We start from the raw sequence: 19,256 nt of genomic DNA on the forward strand, positions 1-19,256 counted from the left end.
TTAAAATATTAAAGGACAAGTAACAAGAATCTTAAGAAAAAAATGAAAACCCATAAAATGTGTTCTGCCACAAACCAGGAGCTCTCTGCAGACCACCTCCCCTTGCAAATTAAGAGATGGGACCAGCTTTGTTGCTTTGTTTGTGTTTGTAAATTCTTTTGGACTGGGCACTATTAAAAGGGTTTCTTTTATTATTACTTTGTGCTCTCCTGCCTGTGTCTGTGCTGATGGGAACCAATGTCTGGCAGTGAGGGCCAGATTCTGTCACAGCTTGGTACAAAACACCTCAGCTCAGTCACAGGAGTTAAATTCAGTCTCAGCTTCAGCATCTCACCAAGAATCCCTCAGAAACATTGCTCATGTCTGTGCATTGTGGTTATTAGGTGCAAGAAATACAGTTTTTAAAACTGTAAATAATCATTTCTCAGTAATCTCTTTTTCTATGCTTTTATGGCATCAATGGGTATGACTGTTTATTATGTCTTACCTATAAAATCTGACCTGTTTTATATACTCTTTATGGAAACAGTGTACAGTCATAAATTAAAAGATGCAACTGTTTTGGATATTTTACTGGTGGTCCTGTATTTTCCTGCCAAAAGTGCAGCTGTTTTAGGTTTCTTGGGATAACATTATAAAAGGCTGTGTGCGTTTTGCAAGTTTATGCTTGGATTGCCAAGCCAGAGGTGGAATGACTCAACCTTCCCAGGAGCAACATGTACCAAGTGAGGAATCCAAACAGCGCCTGGAGCGCCCTGTGGAGAGCACTCGGTGTTTATGGGGCTGTGTCTGATGGGCAGGGTGGGAGATGCTCCTTGTGCTGCTCCTGCTGGGCTCTGAGCTGTCTGTTTGACGGGGTTTGGTGCAGAACTGGTGCAGAATCTGTCTTGAACTTGTCTCGTGGGGTGCAGGAGCTGTGGGGTTATGGAGCCATCCTTTAGCAGGAGCTCTGTGTGTGGCTGGGGTGGAGCCCTTGGAAGGAGCCAAGGGGAGCCAAGAGTGGCAGTGCCAGCACAGGCAGCGTGATTGTGCTTCCATGTCAGCCCGTGTTTCCATGTCAGTTTGTGCTTCCATATCAACTCGTGTTTCCATGTCAGCTCCTGCTTCCATGTCAGCCCGTGTTTCCATGTCAGTTTGTGCTTCCATATCAACTCGTGTTTCCATGTCAGCTCCTGCCTCCATGTCAGTTTGTGCTTCCATGTCAGCTCCTGCTTCCCCGTCAGCTCCTGCTTCCCCGTCAGCTCCTGCTTCCATGTCAACTCCTGCCTCCATGTCAGTTTGTGCTTCCATATCAACTCGTGCTTCCATGTCAGCTCCTGCCTCCATGTCAGCCCATGTTTCCATGTCAGTTTGTGCTTCCATGTCAGCCCGTGTCTCCATGTCAGTTTGTGCTTCCATATCAACTCGTGCTTCCATGTCAGCTCCTGCCTCCATGTCAGTTTGTGCTTCCACATCAGCTCCTGCTTCCATGTCAACTCCTGCTTCCATTATCAACTTGTGTTTCCATGTCAGCTCCTGCTTCCATGTCAGTTTGTGCTTCCATGTCAGTTTGTGTTTCCCTGTCAGCTCCTGCTTCCATGTCAATGCTCTGGATGGTTTGGGGTAGAATTAGATGGCTCTGCAATTGGGTGATGATGATTAATTAATGGGGAAGTTTAGAGCCTTCTTTAGCCAAAGTGATGGTGGCCTCCCACAGATCTGATTCCCAGAGTCAGAGGGCTCCAGGCACAGGTAGGAAGCAAAGGAAGCTCAGCGCTGTGGCCATCAGAGTAACCAGCACAGTCAGCCTGGGGCAGCGTCTGTTACTAAGTGGCAGAGCTGAAATGCTCCCATTCCTGTGGGAGGGCAGGAAAGCCTCTGGTGGTGTCCTTGTCTCGGCAGGGCCTGTGGAGTGGGGACATGAGCCACCCCAGAGCGGGCACAGAGAACACAAACGCTGGGTGCCCTTAGCCCTGTGCCACCAGGGCGCTGGTTGGGGCAGCCTGGCTGGAGTTGTGTCATTGCTGTAACTCACAGAACTTTTATCCTGCTGTGGGCAGTGGGCAGCTCCATCTCCTTGCTTTCTCCTGAAGGGTTCTCTAGCCCCGCTGTGCTGTGAACTCGGGGTGTTTGCTGTGTTTCTGTGCTCTGGACTGACCCTGACGCTGCTCTTTGCCGCAGGTACCTCACCCACGTTCGGGCCGCCTCCCCGCAGGACCTGGCCGGGGGCTACACGTCCTCGCTGGCCTGTCACCGGGCCCTGCAGGACGCGTTCAGCGGGCTCTTCTGGCACCCCAGCTAGCCGGGAACACCGGGGGTGACCGAGGGACACCCAGCGGGGCAGGGAGCGACCCAGGGCAGCCGAGGCGGGGCGGGATCGCTGCCCTGTGCCCCCCTCTGGTGCGAAACCGGCTGCGCTCCTGTGTTCAAGGGAAAAACCAAACCCCTCTGCACCAGAGCTGTGTAAAACGGCAGAAACATTCTTGTGGAGGGGGAAACTCGTTACTCATGTGGCACTTTGCTGAGGGAGGCTGAAGCAATAAGCCACATCTAATGGAAGATGTGAATAACTCAGCTGTGTGTGTTTGAGGCTTAAAGAAATACACTTGTAAATTTTTTTTTAAATAAAGCCAGACTTTAATAAAGTTTGTGGTTTTACTCTTATTGCAGGGTTTTATTTGCACAAGTATTTAAATGCCATTTTGATTATAACATTTAGTGTCAATATTCAAGCCTGCATTTTCTTCCCATAAAACTAGTTTTCCCAGTTTAGACAAGTGGGTTTTTCCTCCTGCCAGCTAGATGAGACAAGAAACTCTGGAAATATGCTGACACAGCTCTCGTGTGGGATCCTTCCTCCCTGTGTCACTGGTTCTTACCTTTGCTTGGAAAAAAAGCTTTAGCTCAAGGTCTTTCAGCTGAGGCGCTCTGGAAGCCATGTAAGAAATGTCAGTAGAAGGCAAAGTCACTGAAGCAGTCGGAATTGTGGGGTTCTCTTTTGGGGTTTGTTTGTTTTCTTTTGTATGTTTGCTTTTTCCTGTTTATCTCCATTTGCAACTTTTCTGTCATAAACTCAGGAGTTTCTTTAGGTGGGAACATCCCTCTGGCTTTGGGGATGGTCCCTGCACCTGATGTGATCCTTTTTGTATTCCTGGCCTGCTCCCTGGGAAGGAGCCGTGACCGAGGGCAGGAGGTGGGAGGCTGCTCAGCACAGCCACCTTGGGCCATGTTTGATAGCTGCTGAATCCTGCTCTGAGGAGTGCAGGATGTATTTTTTCTGGATGGATGTATTTTTTCTATGCTGTAATAAAGAGATGAATGAGATCTATTCCAGACTTGGTGTTTTCTTGTTAAAGAAAATGGGGGGAGATGGCAGAATTTCCATTGCCCTTTGAAATCCCCTTGGTTGTGCCCAGAAGAGCTGCTGACAAGGAATGTTCCAGAAGGCAGAGGTAAGATCAGATCTTTCCCTCCTCTATTCTCCTTTCTCTCATCTCCCAGGCTCACCCAGGCTGGCAGAGATCACCAATGATCTCTTCATATTCACTCTGTAAAGCCCCAGGTCATGCCCTCATGAATGCAGAACTGCATATACATATTAATATTTATAATTTCAATACACTCATTAACTTGTGTGTAGCCTGGCTGTTATTTATTGTGTTATTTCTTGTACACAGAACTGGCAGCTGCACAGAAAGCTGGAAAACCCCTGGTTATGAGCACAGTGATGTATCTGCTAGACTGGTATCTGAACTGAAGTTATGCTGCTGGAATAACACTGGCATTTGGTTCTTCAGGGAAAAAATATTTACCACTTTAAATCCTTCCCTGCCCTGACACTTTAGTGAAAGTCAGAGTTACATATTTTGGCCCAGAAATGGTTTGGGTTGGTGCAGTGGTGCCAAGCCCTGAATTGGGGCTGTGAAGTCACAGGGATCCCAGGGTGGCTGCACCATCTCAGAGTGGTTCAGTGAGTGCCTTATCACTCCAGCAGTGCTTGTGGGGGCCCTGGAGAACAGGAGCTGCCTTCAGATGTTTGTGGGAAGGGGAGGCAGCAGCTGGAGAGCAGCAGAGCAGGGACAGAATCCCAGCACAGCCGTGCCTGGGAGGAGAGCACGGGCTGGAGCTGCAGGGCTGGAGCTGCAGAGCTGAGCAGGAGTCTGGGGCTCAGTGCAGGCCAGGGAGGGATCAGGATACTCAGGTGAGGCAGGACAGCCTCCCTGGGGGTGGATAAATGAGATCCTGCAGGAACCTGGCTCGAGGGCTCGCTCCCAACACAGCTGTGCAGCCAAGGGAAGGAAAGGCCGGCACACGGAGCCACCGGCAAAACAAATCCGTGGCCCTTGGTGGTGTTTGGGTGAGAACCAAAAATGCAGCAGGCTGCAGGCTCAGGGCTGGGCCACAGCAGCAGGGCCACGAGGGTGACACACATCTGGTGGCTGGGTGTGAGCTCAGAGCCTGGGCTGAGGGAAAATCTCTGAAACGGAGAGGGCGAGCCGAGCGCTCCGGCCAAATAAACTGTTTGTGGTTGACATTGCCCAACAATAGTTTGGATGGGTAAGAAAAGGAAATCAAAGGCAGAGGCTTTTCAAATCCCTGCAGAATACAAGCAGCCAGGCAGAAAGATGATCCAGGGAGGGGAGCAGGCAGAGGTGGGGAGAGCTGGAGAGGGCAGAGGCACAGAAGCCACGGCAGGACACGGTGTCAGGAGGACAGAACTGTTTTTCAGGTGCTGGTTTCAATAGAACTGCAATGAGAGCTGAACTTCATCTGCAAACATGCAAAAGACATTACAGTCTTTCTGGCTCTAACCATGGGCAAACACAGAGTCAGGAGTCAACTAATCCCTAACTAAATCTTGGTGTTAAAATGAATTTTTTACTCGAAACCTCAGGATGTTGGGTTATCAGGCCCTTTTGGTATCTCAGGTTAAGCTTTTGAAAGGTTACCTTGCTTACACAAGAGCTGTTTGTGCATCTGCTAAGCATAACCCAAATTCTGAAAGCAGAACACATCTGTCAGGGAGAATCCAGGGCAGGGGTTGTATCACTCACCTTCCCAGACCTGACAAGACACAAAAGTCTGTTCTCCCCACAACTTGCACATCATCAAAATGCCACAGCAGAAAACCACCCCAGGCCCTGCCACTGAGTTAGCACAGGGTGTGAAACAACAGAGAGCAGGGAAGTACCAAAACACATTTATTATAAGAGAATGAAGTTTTAATTTTTTGTAGTAGCAATTTCAGTCAATCCCACAATGAGAAGAAAAGGTGACTGCATGAAGCAAGGCTCCCAAAAAAAAGCTGTAACTCAATGGGAACACAGCTCTGCTCCTTGTAACTCAAGGGGTAAACCAGAGACACCCCAAATATCCTTTACACAAACTAAGGCAGTCACCATAGTCTTCAACTCAGTGCCTTCTCTTCTGAACAATCTTGGCTGGTACAGAGACGTTTTGAGGCTGGTTTTGCTGGAAAAGGTTAGAAAAAGCAAGTTATTTAATGTACAGTAAACAGACTGACCTACCACAAGCTCTGGAAAAGGGAGCTCTGGTAAGGGATTTAACAGGAAGAGATGAGACTTAAAATCAGGATTAACAGCCACAGATGAAAACTCTTAGAGCAATAATGGGGAGTCTTTACTGAAAGCCAAAAAAGACTTTCCAAAAACCTGTATGGAGCTACATTTCAGTGCAACCTGACAACAGCATAAAAATAAGTGTAATGGCACTTAAACTTTATAAAAACCTCCAGTTTGTGTACCTGCAGATGGGAGCCTCCCTCTGCTCTCTTTGTCATGGATTGCAAAGCCCAAGATCATTGAAACCAACCAGTTTCTTAAATGAACAATTATAAACAAAAAAGAAAACCCACAAAACAACCAAGTTCAGCACTGAAGGTCTCCAAGGGTATCTATGTCTCAGTTAAACTCAGTCAGGTACAGAACCTGATTGTGCTGCTGTGGTGACTCCAGAGCTCACTGAGTCTGTGAGCATAGGGAGGAGGTCAGAGCTGGGAGCAGTCCCTTGGGAGTGCACTGATCTGGGCAAAAACACAGCTCCAGTTGGAAGGACTGAGCTGACAGGGCCGTGTGCTTGGCATTAGATCACAGAGCCACTGGATATCCTGCACTGGAAGGGCCCACAAGGGTCACTGAGTGCCCCAGCCTGAGGCAGAAGGGTCTGCTTCATGGCCTGTGGGGTGATCCTGTCCAGTGCATTTTTCTGGGGAGCTCATGCTGGGATCAGAGGAGCAGGCTGCCGTGAGCACAGCAAGGAAAGCCCTGCAGCTGCTGCACACGTGCAGGCCCTCAGTGCTGCTGGCCAGCTCCGTGCTCAGTGCCACAGCCACGGGGCCGGGCAGGTGGGAGCAGCACAAGGCACAGCCTGAAATCCCAGTGCCACGTGGGAGGTTTGCTCCTTACCTTCCTCAGGGCAGGGCCTCTTGTACAGCACGTCTGCTGGCACCTGGAAGCTGAGGCACAGCATCTCCTTGCTGGGTGCCACGTTCCTGACCAGGAAAGTGGAGCAGCGCCCGGCCAGGGAGGTTCCCAGCACGGCCTCTGCCCTCTCCTGAATGTCCCTGGCTGGGTCCCTGTGCTTGGAGAAGCCGTAGCAGTGCACAGTGGGGAGGCCAGCAGGGCTGCAGGGCTCCCCCACCAAGAGATGCCTGAAGACATCCAGGAACTCCACAGCCAGGGCTGGCAGATTCATCACGATGTGGAACGCGGTTTGGTGCTCCTCCCCCAGCAGCGGGAGCTCCTTGCTGAGCTCCTCCCTCACCGGCCCCCGCAGGAACGCCCTGCCGTCCATGTTGAACGCCTTCACCTGGCTGTGCACTTTGTTGAGCCGGCAGTTGTGCAGCAGCCAGGAGTAGGAGTCGGGGTTGAGGTCGTTGGCAAACACTCGGCACCTCCTCTTGGCCGCCGGGATGGCGAAAGGGCCGACGCCGGCGAAGACATCGAACAGAACGTCCCCGGCCCTGAGCAGCGCCACTATGCGGCCGTGCTCCGTGGACAGCCGCGGGTTCCAGTACACCTTGGAGAAATCCAGCTCGTAGGAAATGTTATTTTCTTTGACCTGCAAGTCCAAAACGTTTGGTTAAGCCTCTGCGTTCAAAAGCCAGGCAGATTTAAGCATCATCATCACTAATTAAGAAAATTAAAAACCAAGGTGCGTTATCGAAAGGTAACATGTACAGCAGCATTGTCCCACTGGTGGCACATGTGGATCTTAAACAAACAGATCAGCTAAGGAATCAAATAAACAGATCTTAAATCTCTAACAGATCAACTCATCAGACACAGCCATGTCCCCACTGTCAATCCTGATAGCTGGCATTATGCAGGTCTCAATCACCAGGTGGAAATAAAGCAGCAACTTCAAATGACCCTACAAAAATCTGAGGGTTTTCAAGAGCTTTGTGGCTGGCTGACAGCTCCTTTATTGAAAGCAGAGCTTGGAAAGAAGCCTCAAGCCCTCCTTTGTGAAGTGCACACATAAATAAGTGTCTGAGAATGATAGGCCCAAGAACAGGAACCGTCAGCCAAATTCAAAGCCACTGGGAGCCAGTTCTGTAGCTTGAAAAATGCTGCATTTCATGTCCCAAGGTGACAGGGTCTGGAGGCTGATCCAAACCCAGGCTCTGGGATGACCACTATCTCAAGGACAGGCCTGAAAAGGAACAGTATTTATTCAGATGAGAGTGGGATGCAAGATAATACTCTCTTTGCACCAGCATGTGGAATTGTCTGATTCCTAAGTAACTTGGGATCCAGATCTCCACACTGTTTGCTTTGCCAGCAAGAAACAAAGTGAAGTGTCTGAAGTGTCTCTGCACTCCTGGATGCAGCTCCATGCTGTGCCAGGTGTGTGGTGACACCATCTGCACAACATTCCATTGTCACTGCTCCTTGACAATCCAGTGGCCTTCTCTCTGCAAGAACTGGATGTTCCACCAAGCTGTTCAACTTTTATTTGGTAATCTCATTTTTTCTCCTTTGAAAGCATAAAGCTGCTAACAGATAAAATATTTTTGTGGAAGCAGTGGCCAAGTTTCCATGTACAGACAAGAAGCCCTATGTGAAGAACACTTGGCAGTCACACAGTGATTGCACCTGATAGATGTCAGAGCAGAGGAGACAGCAGGTTTGTCTTGCTGCTGACAGGAGAGGAAAAAGGCAAAGGCAACAAAGGCAAAGGCAAAATGTTGCCTAAGCTGCAAAGTTGGTGAGATAGAAATTTCTGTACCAGCCACTGTACAAGGCTTGTTGAAATTAGGAAACTGGATTTTCTTAGCTCAAATCCACATCACTAAATCTAGGCTGTGAACTTGGGAGAACACATGCCTTCCTGATCCCTGTGGCTGAGTTTGCCCTGGGCAGAGAGGACAAAGGCATGCAGCAGAAACAGCCAAGCTCAGGCAGGTGTCAGGAAGGGCACTGTGCACAGGAATGGTCCCAGCAGCATCCCTGCATCACATCTCTCCAGAAGATTCCTTTGGGTTTTGTTTTAGCACATTAAATTGAAAACACCAGGGGAAAAGGGCTGTACCTTGGTCACCAGGTTGCTCTCTCCAGCAAGCACTTCCATTTCAAAATTCCTGTATGTGCTGTCGATAATGTTGGTTTTATTCACTACACAGGTGACTCCTGGATTCTTGTCCATTATCACCTGGCCTGAAAGAGAGGGTGGGAGATAATTATGATTGAGGGACCAGGACATTTCAATGTTGTACAACAGCCACAACAAAGCTGCTGTTTACAGGTGAATTAACAAAAGCAGGTGTGTGCTGGAACAGTGACTCAGGCTGCAGCTGTGCCCTGTGCAGGGCACACACTTCAGCTCAGGGCAGTGACAGCACCACGCTGTGAGAGCTGTGCCCCTCAGCACAGCAGCTTTTTAGCAATACACAAATGGCACAAACACCTTCCTGGGAGGAGCTGCTGCACCTACCAATGAGGTGTCTGTAGGGCAGCTGGTGGTCCCTGAGGTTCAAGTGAGCAATGTGGCCCACACGGCTGAAGCCAGAGGTGACCTCCTGGCCCTGGGGAAGGACGGCCCTCAGGATCTCCTCCGACTTGAAATTCTCATAGCCCAGCTCCAGCTGGTACCTGCACACCTCAGCAGGGACGCTGAGCTCCTTCAGCACCTGCTGCTCTGACTCCCCTAATGAGAAATCTGGCACTTTATGAGGATCCAGGATAACAAATCTGCTGTCCTCATCCTCTGGGTCCTCCACCACGCGCTTGAGGCCGGGGCGCTGCAGCACCGATTGTTTCAGGGATTTCAGCACTCTGTGCACAATTTCCTTCCTGACTTTAAGAGCTGGAACAACCAGAGTCCTTTTGAAAGCCTCTCTGTTGAGCAGTGTCATCCCACGCACTCCAGGATGTGGCAGATACAGTTCTGGATCAGTTTTATCCTCCACGGTTTCGGGCATTGTGAACAAAGTGTTTTTTTGAACTACTACAAAGAGCCCAGGTATTGTGCCAGAATGTTGTGCCAATAGCATCCAAACTGCTGGAAATGATGGATTTGATGCAGCTGTTCTAAAATGATTAGTTTTCAGTAGTCTGGCACAGTATCCCAATCTCCACAAAGTCCTAGAAGAGAAATTATTCATTTTATAGACATTATGTAATCATTCCATTTAAAAGGCTGCAAATCACATGGATTTGCTGTTCTCTTAAACCAGAATTTCCATCTGTCCCAAACAATCCACAATAGTTTAGTAAAGCTCTTTATTATGAAATATATGCTGCAAATTTGTTATTTTGCAAATGTACTTTCAGACTCAAATGTTAACTGACTTCAAGCAGTGAGATAATCCCCTCCTGCCAAAACACAATGACCTCTCTTTGTTCTAATAAATGTGATATTAATCTCAGTAAGCCAAAGGGAAATATTTCTACTGTCTTGATCCTACTCCTGTTGGATCCCTCCTGTGTCTGGTAAAATCCATTACCAAGCAGTGGTTGCTAGAGAAGAGTTATTAGCAACAGTGGTCATGGTCACTCTTGGTGATTTCTGCCTCCCATGCCCCAGTGTAAGAGGTTCCATGCTCTGTAAGAGCTTTGCTCCACGAGGGGTGTCACAGACATCTTTTATGTAAAATCCTTTCCTTGGGATTTTTCCTCCTGAGAAGCTGGGAGGCCTCAGGAACAAAATGTAACCAATGGTTATCTGCTGCTGTGGAATGTAACAGGTGCATCTGTGATTGGTCTCATGTGGTTGTTTCTAATTAATGGCCAGTCACAGTCAGGGGGCTCAGACTCTGTCCGAGACCCAAGCCTTTGTTATTCATTCTTTCTTTTTCTATTCTTAGCTAGCCTTCTGATGAAATCCTTTCTTCTATTCTTTTAGTATAGTTTTAATGTAATATATATAATAAAATAATAAATCAAGCCTTCTGAAACATGGAGTCAGATCCTTGTCTCTTCCCTCACCCTCAGACCCCTGTGAACAGGGTCACAAGGTGCATGCCAGAAAGGTTATTCATTAAATGCAATGGCCACCATAAGGTCCAGAGGAGCATCGGGAATGTCTGCTCCTGCCACTGAGCCCCAGTTCATCCATGGTATGGAAACTGGAAAAGTGGCATCACACTTCTCCAAATGGTTTCCTCCACTAGAGACAGATCAAAAAATTCTCTGCCTTGGCACTGGCTGCTCCAGGGCAGGAGCCAATGGTTTAGGTAGTGCTGGAGGCTGGCGTTCCTCCTGACGTTTTTCTAAGCTTGTTTTGAGGGAGAGAGACTCTGCCAGGAAATTGGTTCTCCTGAGTGCCTCCCTCAGCCCTGCCTCTCTCCAGGGTAACACCAGGCTGTGTGCTCTATCCTTCGCTTTGCCGTGCCAAACCCTGCCCGGGCTGCTCCGGCTCCCATCCTGGCCTGCCCCGATCCCAGCTCCGCTCCGTGCATCCCCCAGGCCAGGCTTTCCCTGAGCCAGGCTTTTGGCAGAGCACATCTCATTGCGAAAGGCACACGGCATTGCTCACCCTGTGCACACGAGAAATCCCTCACCCGCAGGCCTCAGCATCCCCCTGCTTCTCCTGGGGGTGGAAATGGGTGGTGTGGGTCTCAGAGAATGGAATAAGCTGGAAAAGATCTCTGGGATCAGCGATTCGAACTGCGACCGAGCATCACCATGGTACGTGGTGCCACGCCCCATCTTTCCTTAAACACCTCCAGGACAGTGACTCCCCACTTTGCCGGACATATTCCCATGTCTGATTACCTTTTCTGTGGCCAAATTCTTTCTAATGTCCAAACCAAGCCTTCCCTGGCGCCACCCGAGGCCATGTCCTCTCATCCTGTCGCTTCTCGGTTCTGCATGAAACCCACAAGACAGAGCCGCCCGCAACACTGGATCTGGCTGGAGGCCACTGCCGCCACCTTCCCAAGGCACCCATGGAGAGACACCATCCCTTCCCTCAGCACACGATCCGCGACAATCCCGTTCTCCCCGATTATCCCGTTCTCCCCGATTATCCCGCTCTCCCCTCAGGGAATTCTCTCCCCCCGCCGCCCCCGCCCTCACCTCATGCCGGGCCCCGCGCGCCGCGCGCGCGCGTCATCGCCGCTGCGCCGGGATGGGCGGGACCGGGCGGTGACCACGCCCACAACACCACGCCCCTCTATGGTCCCTCAGCGGGGCGGGCACGGCCCCGCCCCTCGCATGTGGCCACGCCCACCTCACGGCCACGCCCGCTGTTGGCCCCGCCCCCGGCGCTCCCCTCAGAGGCGCTCGGCGGGCGCGGGGGGCGATGGCGGCGGCGCCACCCTGGGGGTCCGGGCGGGTCCGGCCCCTGCCCGCCCGCGGCTGGTACCTGTCCGCCCGCGAGCGGCGGGAGGAGGACGGCGAGGAGGCGGAGGAGGAGCGGGAGACCGCCCCGCTGCTGCCGCCGCCGCCGGGCAGCGTGCGTGTGAGGGGCGGCGGGGAGGGAGCGCCCTGAGGGGGCTGCGCTGGGCGCTGAGGGGAGGCTCGGGCAGCGCGGGTTCAAAGGGCGGCGGGACGGGGCTGTGACGGCGGTGACAGCACCGGGGACGGGAGAATCACCTGGATGGGGAGGGGGGGATCAGCCTCTGCTCCCATGGCTGCTCCTGATCCCTTCGCTTCCCTGCCTGCTGAGCGCCGGGAGCGCTGCCTGGGCCCTGCTGGGGCGCGCAGGGACAGCCGGATCCCAGCCCTGAATCCTGCCCTGCTCGTTCTGCGCTCTGCCCCCGCTGTGCTCCAGCCTTGGGGGCGTCTTGGGATGCTCGGGGCATCGTGTGCGCACAAGGATCTGCGTCGTGTCAGAATGAGAAGTGAGATTTTAGATTGGAGAAGGAGTTGACTGTTGCCTCCTTCTCCCTTGAATTTCATTTTAGGAAAGATCAAAAGATTTCTTTCACTAATTGTGCTTTGTTTTCCTGTCTTTTTCACAGAGTTCTTCAAGTCATGGTTCTTCCTTTGCTTTCTCAGTGTTTAACTTAATGAATGCAATCATGGGCAGTGGGATACTTGGCTTATCCTATGCCATGGCCAACACAGGGATCATGGGGTTTAGGTAAGTTTTCAGTTTTTACATATACTCACTTCTGAACTCCCATTGTAGGTTTGAATTAAAGAAAAAAAAATAGACTCCTGTGCAAATCTGAGGAAGAAATAAATAGCTTGTGCCTTTCAGAATTGTTGATTAAGATCTTCCCCTTTTTGATTTAGTCATTCAGATCTGACCTAATAAAAGTCCTACTCAGATGTTACATTAAATTGCCACAGGGTGGCAATTTCTTGGCCATTACTTCTGATAGATTGATATTTTCCTTTCAAAAATCTGGTTTCCTTTAGCTCCAGGAATGGGCCTTGTGGCATAGGATGAATATGGCTGAAAACTCTGAATGAACTCGTGCTTTTGTTTGCACTTTTGCTTGTTGCAAATGCTGACCTGTGGGAAATGGGGCCAAAGTCACTGGAATTGTCACTTTGTCCATTTCCTGAGCATTGATTTCTCTTCCCTGGGGGATGTGTTTGTGTTTGTGTGCACACACAAACTCCCATGGTTATGGCCATTCTGGAATCCACACATCAGGGCAAGTATTGGGAAAATCAGAAAGCATGTGAACCACAGTCAGCAGATAAAAGCCATAAAATGAGGAAATCCTGTAGCTTAGTTCTTGCAAGAGCAGCATTCTTAAAGCTCGAAAGTGCATTGTACTCTAAAAGTGCTTAATTGTGAATGTTTTGTGGTTTTTAGTATCTTGCTGCTGATTGTTGCCAGCCTTGCTTCTTACTCTGTGTTTCTCCTGCTCAGTATGTGCACTCAGACTGGTAAGTGCAAAGGATTTATCTGACAGTGAGCTCTGAAATATTTCCTCAGTTTTATCACAGAGACATGACCCACTATAAAGATTGCAGTTAACAGTGGTGTCTGATTGACTGACCTTGAAATAATTAATGTTTTAACAATTAATATCTGCCATTTAAAACCAGGATTTTGAGTCTTTTTATGCAAAGCCAATGCCAAACTGACTGGTTTCTGATTTAAATTTTTTTTTCCAAATGCCTCTCTTATCTTTCCTGAGGGATCCTGTATTTCTGCAGCAAAATTATTTTGGTGCTGGCTGAACCTCACTACTCCAGTGTGTGCTTTTGCTTTCAGTGAATGCCTAAGAGCAACAAAATAGCAGCCTTTCAGTCTCCTTGGAGTAGTGCATATGTTTTTGTCCATGGTTTGAAATTGATACCTGTCAGGTTTTTCAGTCATACTGGATTATCATTGTTCTTGTGGTGCTTTGTAGATGCAGCTTGTAGAGCATTTTTGATGCTGAATGGGAAGTCATGGTGCAGCCCTTGGGAACTGCACTGCTTTGAGACAGCTCAATCAATCCATTCTAATTCCTGCAGTCAGATCTGCTCCTGTTTCAATTCCTGCTTCTTTTAATTGCTGCTGGAACCACTGAGTCTTTCCTTGACTTCTGCTGCACACAGATCATGTTACAGCAGGAAGTCTCCCTGCTCATTGTTTCCCTCTCATCTGTTTTCCTCTCTTTTCAAAGGTGGTGGGAGAAAGCTGCTGCCTCTTTCCTCCTTGGCTTTGTTTTCTTTAGCTGCCTTTGGTCTCTCAGATGATTGCTTCCTGATTCTTCTCAGATCTGCTGCTCCTGTCCCCACCTGTTGAGGGATCTTCTTCATCCCTTCTTAAAAATCACCCCTCAGAGGTAGGGCTGCTTTTATGCTTGGTGTTGTTGGCTGCTTGGTGATTTGGGATTAAGGGTTTGGTAATTTTTTTCTCCTTTTGGAGTGCTGCTTATTAGAAAGGAGTCAGAGCCTGAAAAATGAAGCTAGAGAGGTACATGAGAAGCAAAAAAAAGGGGAGATTCAGGTAATTTTAATGGCCTTTTAAACCTCTTCCTTCAGGCTGAAAAGTTCTGTATTTTCTGGGCATTAAGTGGCATTAAGCTGTTGTCTAATAAAAAATAAAGAGATTCCTTCAAAAGAATTATGATGAGGGGGAGAACTAATGATTTAAGTAAGAAGAATTTGGATGTTCTGAACTCAGAGGCCTGATATGAATGAAGGGTTTAACTCCTCAGTCCTTGTCCAAAGGCAGCAGTTCACCTCAGGAAAGCATTTCTGAAATGCATGCAGCTGAAGTGTCAGAATGAAGAATTCCTCCAGTCTGAAACTAATAATTAATTATCACCTAATGCTGGCCAGTAGGACTTGCACCAGAACTATGTCTGGATAACTTTGCTGGATTTATCACCTTTTGTGTTTTAATTTTTTTAAAATAAGATTTGAGATCATATTTTCTATCATTCCTGTCAGCTATTGAAGTAATTAAATGTTAGCTGGCATTCCAAGCTTTTCCTTGGAACACTGTCTTTAAAAAGTGGGAAATTCAACCTTTGTACCTTGACAAAGTAAAATCTCTGTACGTGTTTGATTCCAAAGTACTTAATTAAACTTTTTCTTTAAAAAATCCATATCAATTTGTAAACAGATTATTAAACTTAATCCATGGGAAAAAATTGGAAGGAAATTTTACTATTTTTATATAAAAACAAGCTAGAAAAAATTAAAAGGTGGTGAAGAGAAACAGTTGAAAGTATTTGTAAACTATTATTTAGGAAAGAGATGACCTATAAAACACCTTCTGAAAAGAAAGCACTAATACTAATTCCATTTCAAACAGAGGCCAGGATTTATTAAGCACAGGCATTTTAGTTACAGTTCAAAAATAAAGAAGTGTCTTCAGTTACTCATTTATATTGGTCTGGACTTTGACAAAATCAAGTGATTTGTGTAGACCAAAAGGCTTAGCAAAAAAAATATTGTCAAGTGTTGAGTTGAGATTACTTTAGGCAGTGTTTGTCCTGTGTTAATTCAGTATGACCTGTGTTGTTCTGGGCTGATAAGGGCTGAGATTACTCTGTAAAGCAGAGGAATTGGGAATTTCAGTGGGATGCACTTTGAAGTTTTGTGGCTGTTTTATTCTTTTCATTTTAGGAGTCAGTCACAAATATTGCTGGTACTGCACTGGCCCATTCACATTTAAAGGGATAATTTCCATGGAGTGTTAATGAATGATAAAAATAAGCTAATCAGGGAGAACTTACTTATCTTTATATAAATTGCACTAAATATTTTGTTCCCTATATTATTGAAATTACAGAAGGAATGTGATCAAGTAATAGGGCTTCCCAGTGTTTACAGGACCAAACTGATTACAGAAAATACTCCAAGGTTTCATATTGCTCTTTTGGAATTGTGTGGAAAATTTTGTTCTCTTTGCTCATAACTCCTCACACATGTGTATTTATTTACCATGTATATTTATATTTATTTATTTATAATATATTTATTGCCATGTGGTAAAAACAACTTGCTCTTAAATATGTTTACTATTTTTTTCTGATTTTTTTTTTAATGGCAATGAAGATGGCTACCTAAAAATGCTTTTTTTTTAGTAGTTTAGTAGTGAGTAGCTACTTTATAAATGGAAATTAGGAAAAACACAGGGTAAAATCTAGTAAGACATATTTTTTGTTGAATTGTATTTGTTAGAGACTGTTCCAGGTTTATGCTGAACACTGGCTCACTGACAGAGTAACAATGAGAGGCTTTAATCTGAGCTCCTTCTCTCTGAGAAGGGATTGTTCTGAGTTATAACAGAAGTGAGCTTCAGCTCAAACCCAGCAAAATCACACAGGAAACCACAGGCTGTTTTCATGTAATTATGTGAGTGGGGTGCAGGTAAGGGCAGGATTTTTGTTTTGCTTTGGGTTTTCTTTTGGGTTTTTTTAATAATAGGTTTCAGCTAAAGAAGGTGTTTACCTTCTGCTCTCTTGAAAATAGATAGGGCTTAGTTCTTAAATGCTGGAAAGATGGTAATGTTTATATTTGTAGAATGATGAAAGTTTATCTTCTGTTGTCATCCTAATTTTAAAAACCTGCTCTTTTAAGAAATAAAATACAGAAATATCTTATATCTAATTGCTAATGCTAATTTCATAATCCTTCACTCACAAAGAATATCTTTGGGAGAAGGCAATTTGCCATTAATGTACTAGTATTATATTTTAAAAACTGAAACTGCAAGTACTAAATTGAGTTCCTGAAGAGTCTCTGAATGTTTGAAAATCAAGCTGTATTTTGTAGCAGGAGTACAGGTGAATATAAAAGCTATTTTGTAAGTAGAAAATGCTATGAAATATTCTTTGAATCCTGAATTTTATTAAATTTAAAAGGGCCAAAAATAGAGCTTTCAATCCTTTCAAGTTAGAGAAATTTTAGCTCTTTTCTTTTTTTCCCTTACCAACAGCTGTCACTTCTTATGAAGACCTTGGCCTTTTTGCATTTGGATCAACTGGAAGGGTGAGTATTCATTTTTACCTGTTTTTCTTCTTGGTCTCATGCTTCTGATATGCAAATATTCTTTGCATAATAAAGAAATATAAATAAAATGAACAGTATATTACTAACACCATAGTATGCTGAAAAATCCATGACAGCCTGAAGCTTTTAATTTGGTTTCATTTTGTGTGTCTGCTATGTGGAAGCCAAACTTGAGTTAAATTTACACTCCTGTCATTCCCACTCTAGGAACAGCTCAGAGTACACAGGATGCATGATACTTGTTTCCTTTTGTTTAAGAAGCTCTTCACATGAATGTTTCTCTCTTGTTTTATCTCATAATTATAAAAACCAACAAAAACCCCCAAAAAACCAAAGCAACCAAACAAAACCACCATCAAACAGAACCATTTCTGATAGATTAATCAAATGTTAACTATTATTTTAACTAATTCTTTTAAACATTAACTATTATTTTTAGTAGTGTGTTCTCAATCTCCAGTCCTGCCTCTGCTGTAAAGTGTTCAGAGACAGGGAAGGGATGGATTTGCTGTTGGTGTTTCAGCCTTTCACAGGGATCTGAGATAAGGGATGGCTTTCCATGGCATTCCCACTATAGGAACAGCTCAGAGCACACAGGATGCATGATCCTTGTTTCCTTTTGTTTAATAAGCTCTTCACATCAATGTTTCTTTCTTGTTTTATCTCATAATTCTAAAAACCAACAAAACCCCCAAAAAACCAAAGCAACCAAACAAAACCACCATCAAGCATAACCATTTCTGATAGATTAATCAAATGTTAACTATTATTTTAACTAATTCTTTTAAACATTAACTATTATTTTTAGTAGTGTGTTCTCAATCTCCAGTCCTGCCTCTGCTGTAAAGTGTTCAGAGACAGGGAAGGGATGGATTTGCTGTTGGTGTTTCAGCCTTTCACAGGGATCTGAGATAAGAGATGGCTTTCCATGGCATTCCCACTATAGGAACAGCTCAGAGCACACAGGATGCATGATCCTTGTTTCCTTTTGTTTAAGAAGCTCTTCACATGAATGTTTCTTGTTTTATCTCATAATTATAAAAACCAACAAAACCCCCAAGAAACCAAAGCAACCAAACAAAACCACCATCAAACATAACCATTTCTGATACAAGATTAATCAAAATGTTAGCTATTATTTTAACTAATTCTTTTAAACATTAACTATTATTTTTAGTAGTGTGTTCTGAATCTCTCTTTCCCAGTAATGATGTTACTGCCTGTGAGTACAGCACATTTAATATGAATTTGTTAATTTGTGAATTCTGTGCTCTGTGTTCCACTTATACCTTACTGAAAACAGATTTTTTTACCCCACATGAGTGTGATTTTACTGTTTTTCTGAAACAATGCAAACTTTTTAAAATTAGTTTGCCTTAACAGGCTAGAGACTGCTTTCTTTTATCCAAATGTCAGTGAGGATTAAGCCTGAGCTATCAGGTGTTTGTAAGGCTTCCATTAGCATTAATAAGCAGATGAGTGTAGCCTGAGGATCAATATTTATTGACCAAATTAACAAGTGATCAACCTCCAGAGATAATAAACCTTGATAATAGCAAGGAATAAGACAGTTATTTTTTACAGGAGCTGTTCTGTACACAGTACCCATGAGCCATTACTTGAAAAAGTCATAGAAATGTAGAGTTTAAGAAGAAACTAAAATGTGACTTTGCCTTTGCTCTGAACACACATAAACCATTCTTGGCAGATGCTTGTCTAATCTGTTATTTAAAAGCTGAAGTGAAGGAGATTTCACAGCTTCACATCATACTCAATGTGTGTATTTTTTTTAAATTCTTCTTAATACACTGTTTCATTATTTCCAGTTTAAGTAATCCATGCTGAAAATTACCTGGCCTTTTATTTTCAGTGTGCATGGAGAGCAGTGGAATATTTCTGTGTTGGGCAGCTGTTCTTTTGATAAAATAATCAAAATTCACCAAGCTTTCCTGGTGAACTGATGTTTTCTGGAACAGTTGTGAAACATCTTTGATATTTATACACTTTTGTTAAAACTTGCCTGCTTTGCTGCTTCTGAGTGTGTTATCTCAGACTGTTTTCTCTTTGCAATCCAGTAGCTCTTAAGTCCTGTATTTGAGATCTGCTTCCTGAATGCCTTGCTTTTAACTGATCTTGTTGATTTTTGGGCTTTTCTACTTCACCACCACCATTCTGAATTCTCATCACCATCCTGAATAGTTCTCACTTCAGTCAGGCACAGATGACTTTTTTGTTTTGTTTGTTTTTCTCTGCAGCAGTTCTGAGTTCTCCCTCACACACAGGGGGTGGTACTGCCAGGCCAGTGCAGAACCTTGCTTTAATTGGCAGCTTGGTTTGAGTAAACTACTGGTTAACTACTCTTGAACTAGAGCAGTTACTCAACCTGGGGATTTCCTT

General features: G+C 45.7%; 3 protein-coding genes across 5 annotated transcripts in view; 2 read left to right on the forward strand and 1 right to left on the reverse strand.

The window, feature by feature from the left end:
* MNAT1 (MNAT1 component of CDK activating kinase) overlaps positions 1-2,624 on the forward strand; it is a 119,959-nt gene extending 117,335 nt beyond the window's left edge. The window contains exon 8 of the mRNA XM_063159752.1: positions 2,161-2,624. Coding sequence (XP_063015822.1) covers positions 2,161-2,281 — 121 coding nt within the window. The 3' untranslated portion in view covers positions 2,282-2,624. The remainder of the gene's footprint in view (positions 1-2,160) is intronic.
* A 2,534-nt stretch (positions 2,625-5,158) lies between these two features.
* TRMT5 (tRNA methyltransferase 5) lies at positions 5,159-11,587 on the reverse strand. 2 transcript variants are annotated; one of them, XM_063159751.1, is made up of 5 exons: positions 11,520-11,587; positions 8,935-9,584; positions 8,533-8,657; positions 6,405-7,059; positions 5,159-5,451 (listed from the first exon to the last, which is right to left on the reverse strand). In XM_063159751.1, the coding sequence occupies exons 1-5, from the start codon at positions 11,522-11,524 to the stop codon at positions 5,387-5,389; spliced, it is 1,500 nt and encodes a 499-aa protein (XP_063015821.1). In that variant the 5' UTR covers positions 11,525-11,587; the 3' UTR covers positions 5,159-5,386. The 2 variants fall into 2 exon arrangements, with proteins under 2 accessions (XP_063015821.1, XP_063015820.1); XM_063159750.1 differs by lacking the exon at positions 11,520-11,587 and adding an exon at positions 10,978-11,165.
* Positions 11,588-11,745: 158 nt separating this feature from the next.
* The window catches only part of SLC38A6 (solute carrier family 38 member 6), a 38,521-nt gene continuing 31,010 nt past the window's right edge, over positions 11,746-19,256 (forward strand). The window contains exons 1-4 of one of the 2 annotated variants that reach the window (XM_063159753.1): positions 11,746-11,898; positions 12,407-12,528; positions 13,216-13,289; positions 16,786-16,838. In XM_063159753.1, coding sequence (XP_063015823.1) covers positions 11,746-11,898; positions 12,407-12,528; positions 13,216-13,289; positions 16,786-16,838 — 402 coding nt within the window. Of the gene's footprint in view, positions 11,899-12,038; positions 12,287-12,406; positions 12,529-13,215; positions 13,290-16,785; positions 16,839-19,256 lie in introns of those variants that run through there. The other variant, XM_063159754.1, reaches the window with a different exon arrangement.

The sequence above is a fragment of the Melospiza melodia genome, chromosome 6 (assembly GCF_035770615.1).
Source record: "Melospiza melodia melodia isolate bMelMel2 chromosome 6, bMelMel2.pri, whole genome shotgun sequence".
Classification (NCBI taxonomy): domain Eukaryota; kingdom Metazoa; phylum Chordata; class Aves; order Passeriformes; family Passerellidae; genus Melospiza; species Melospiza melodia.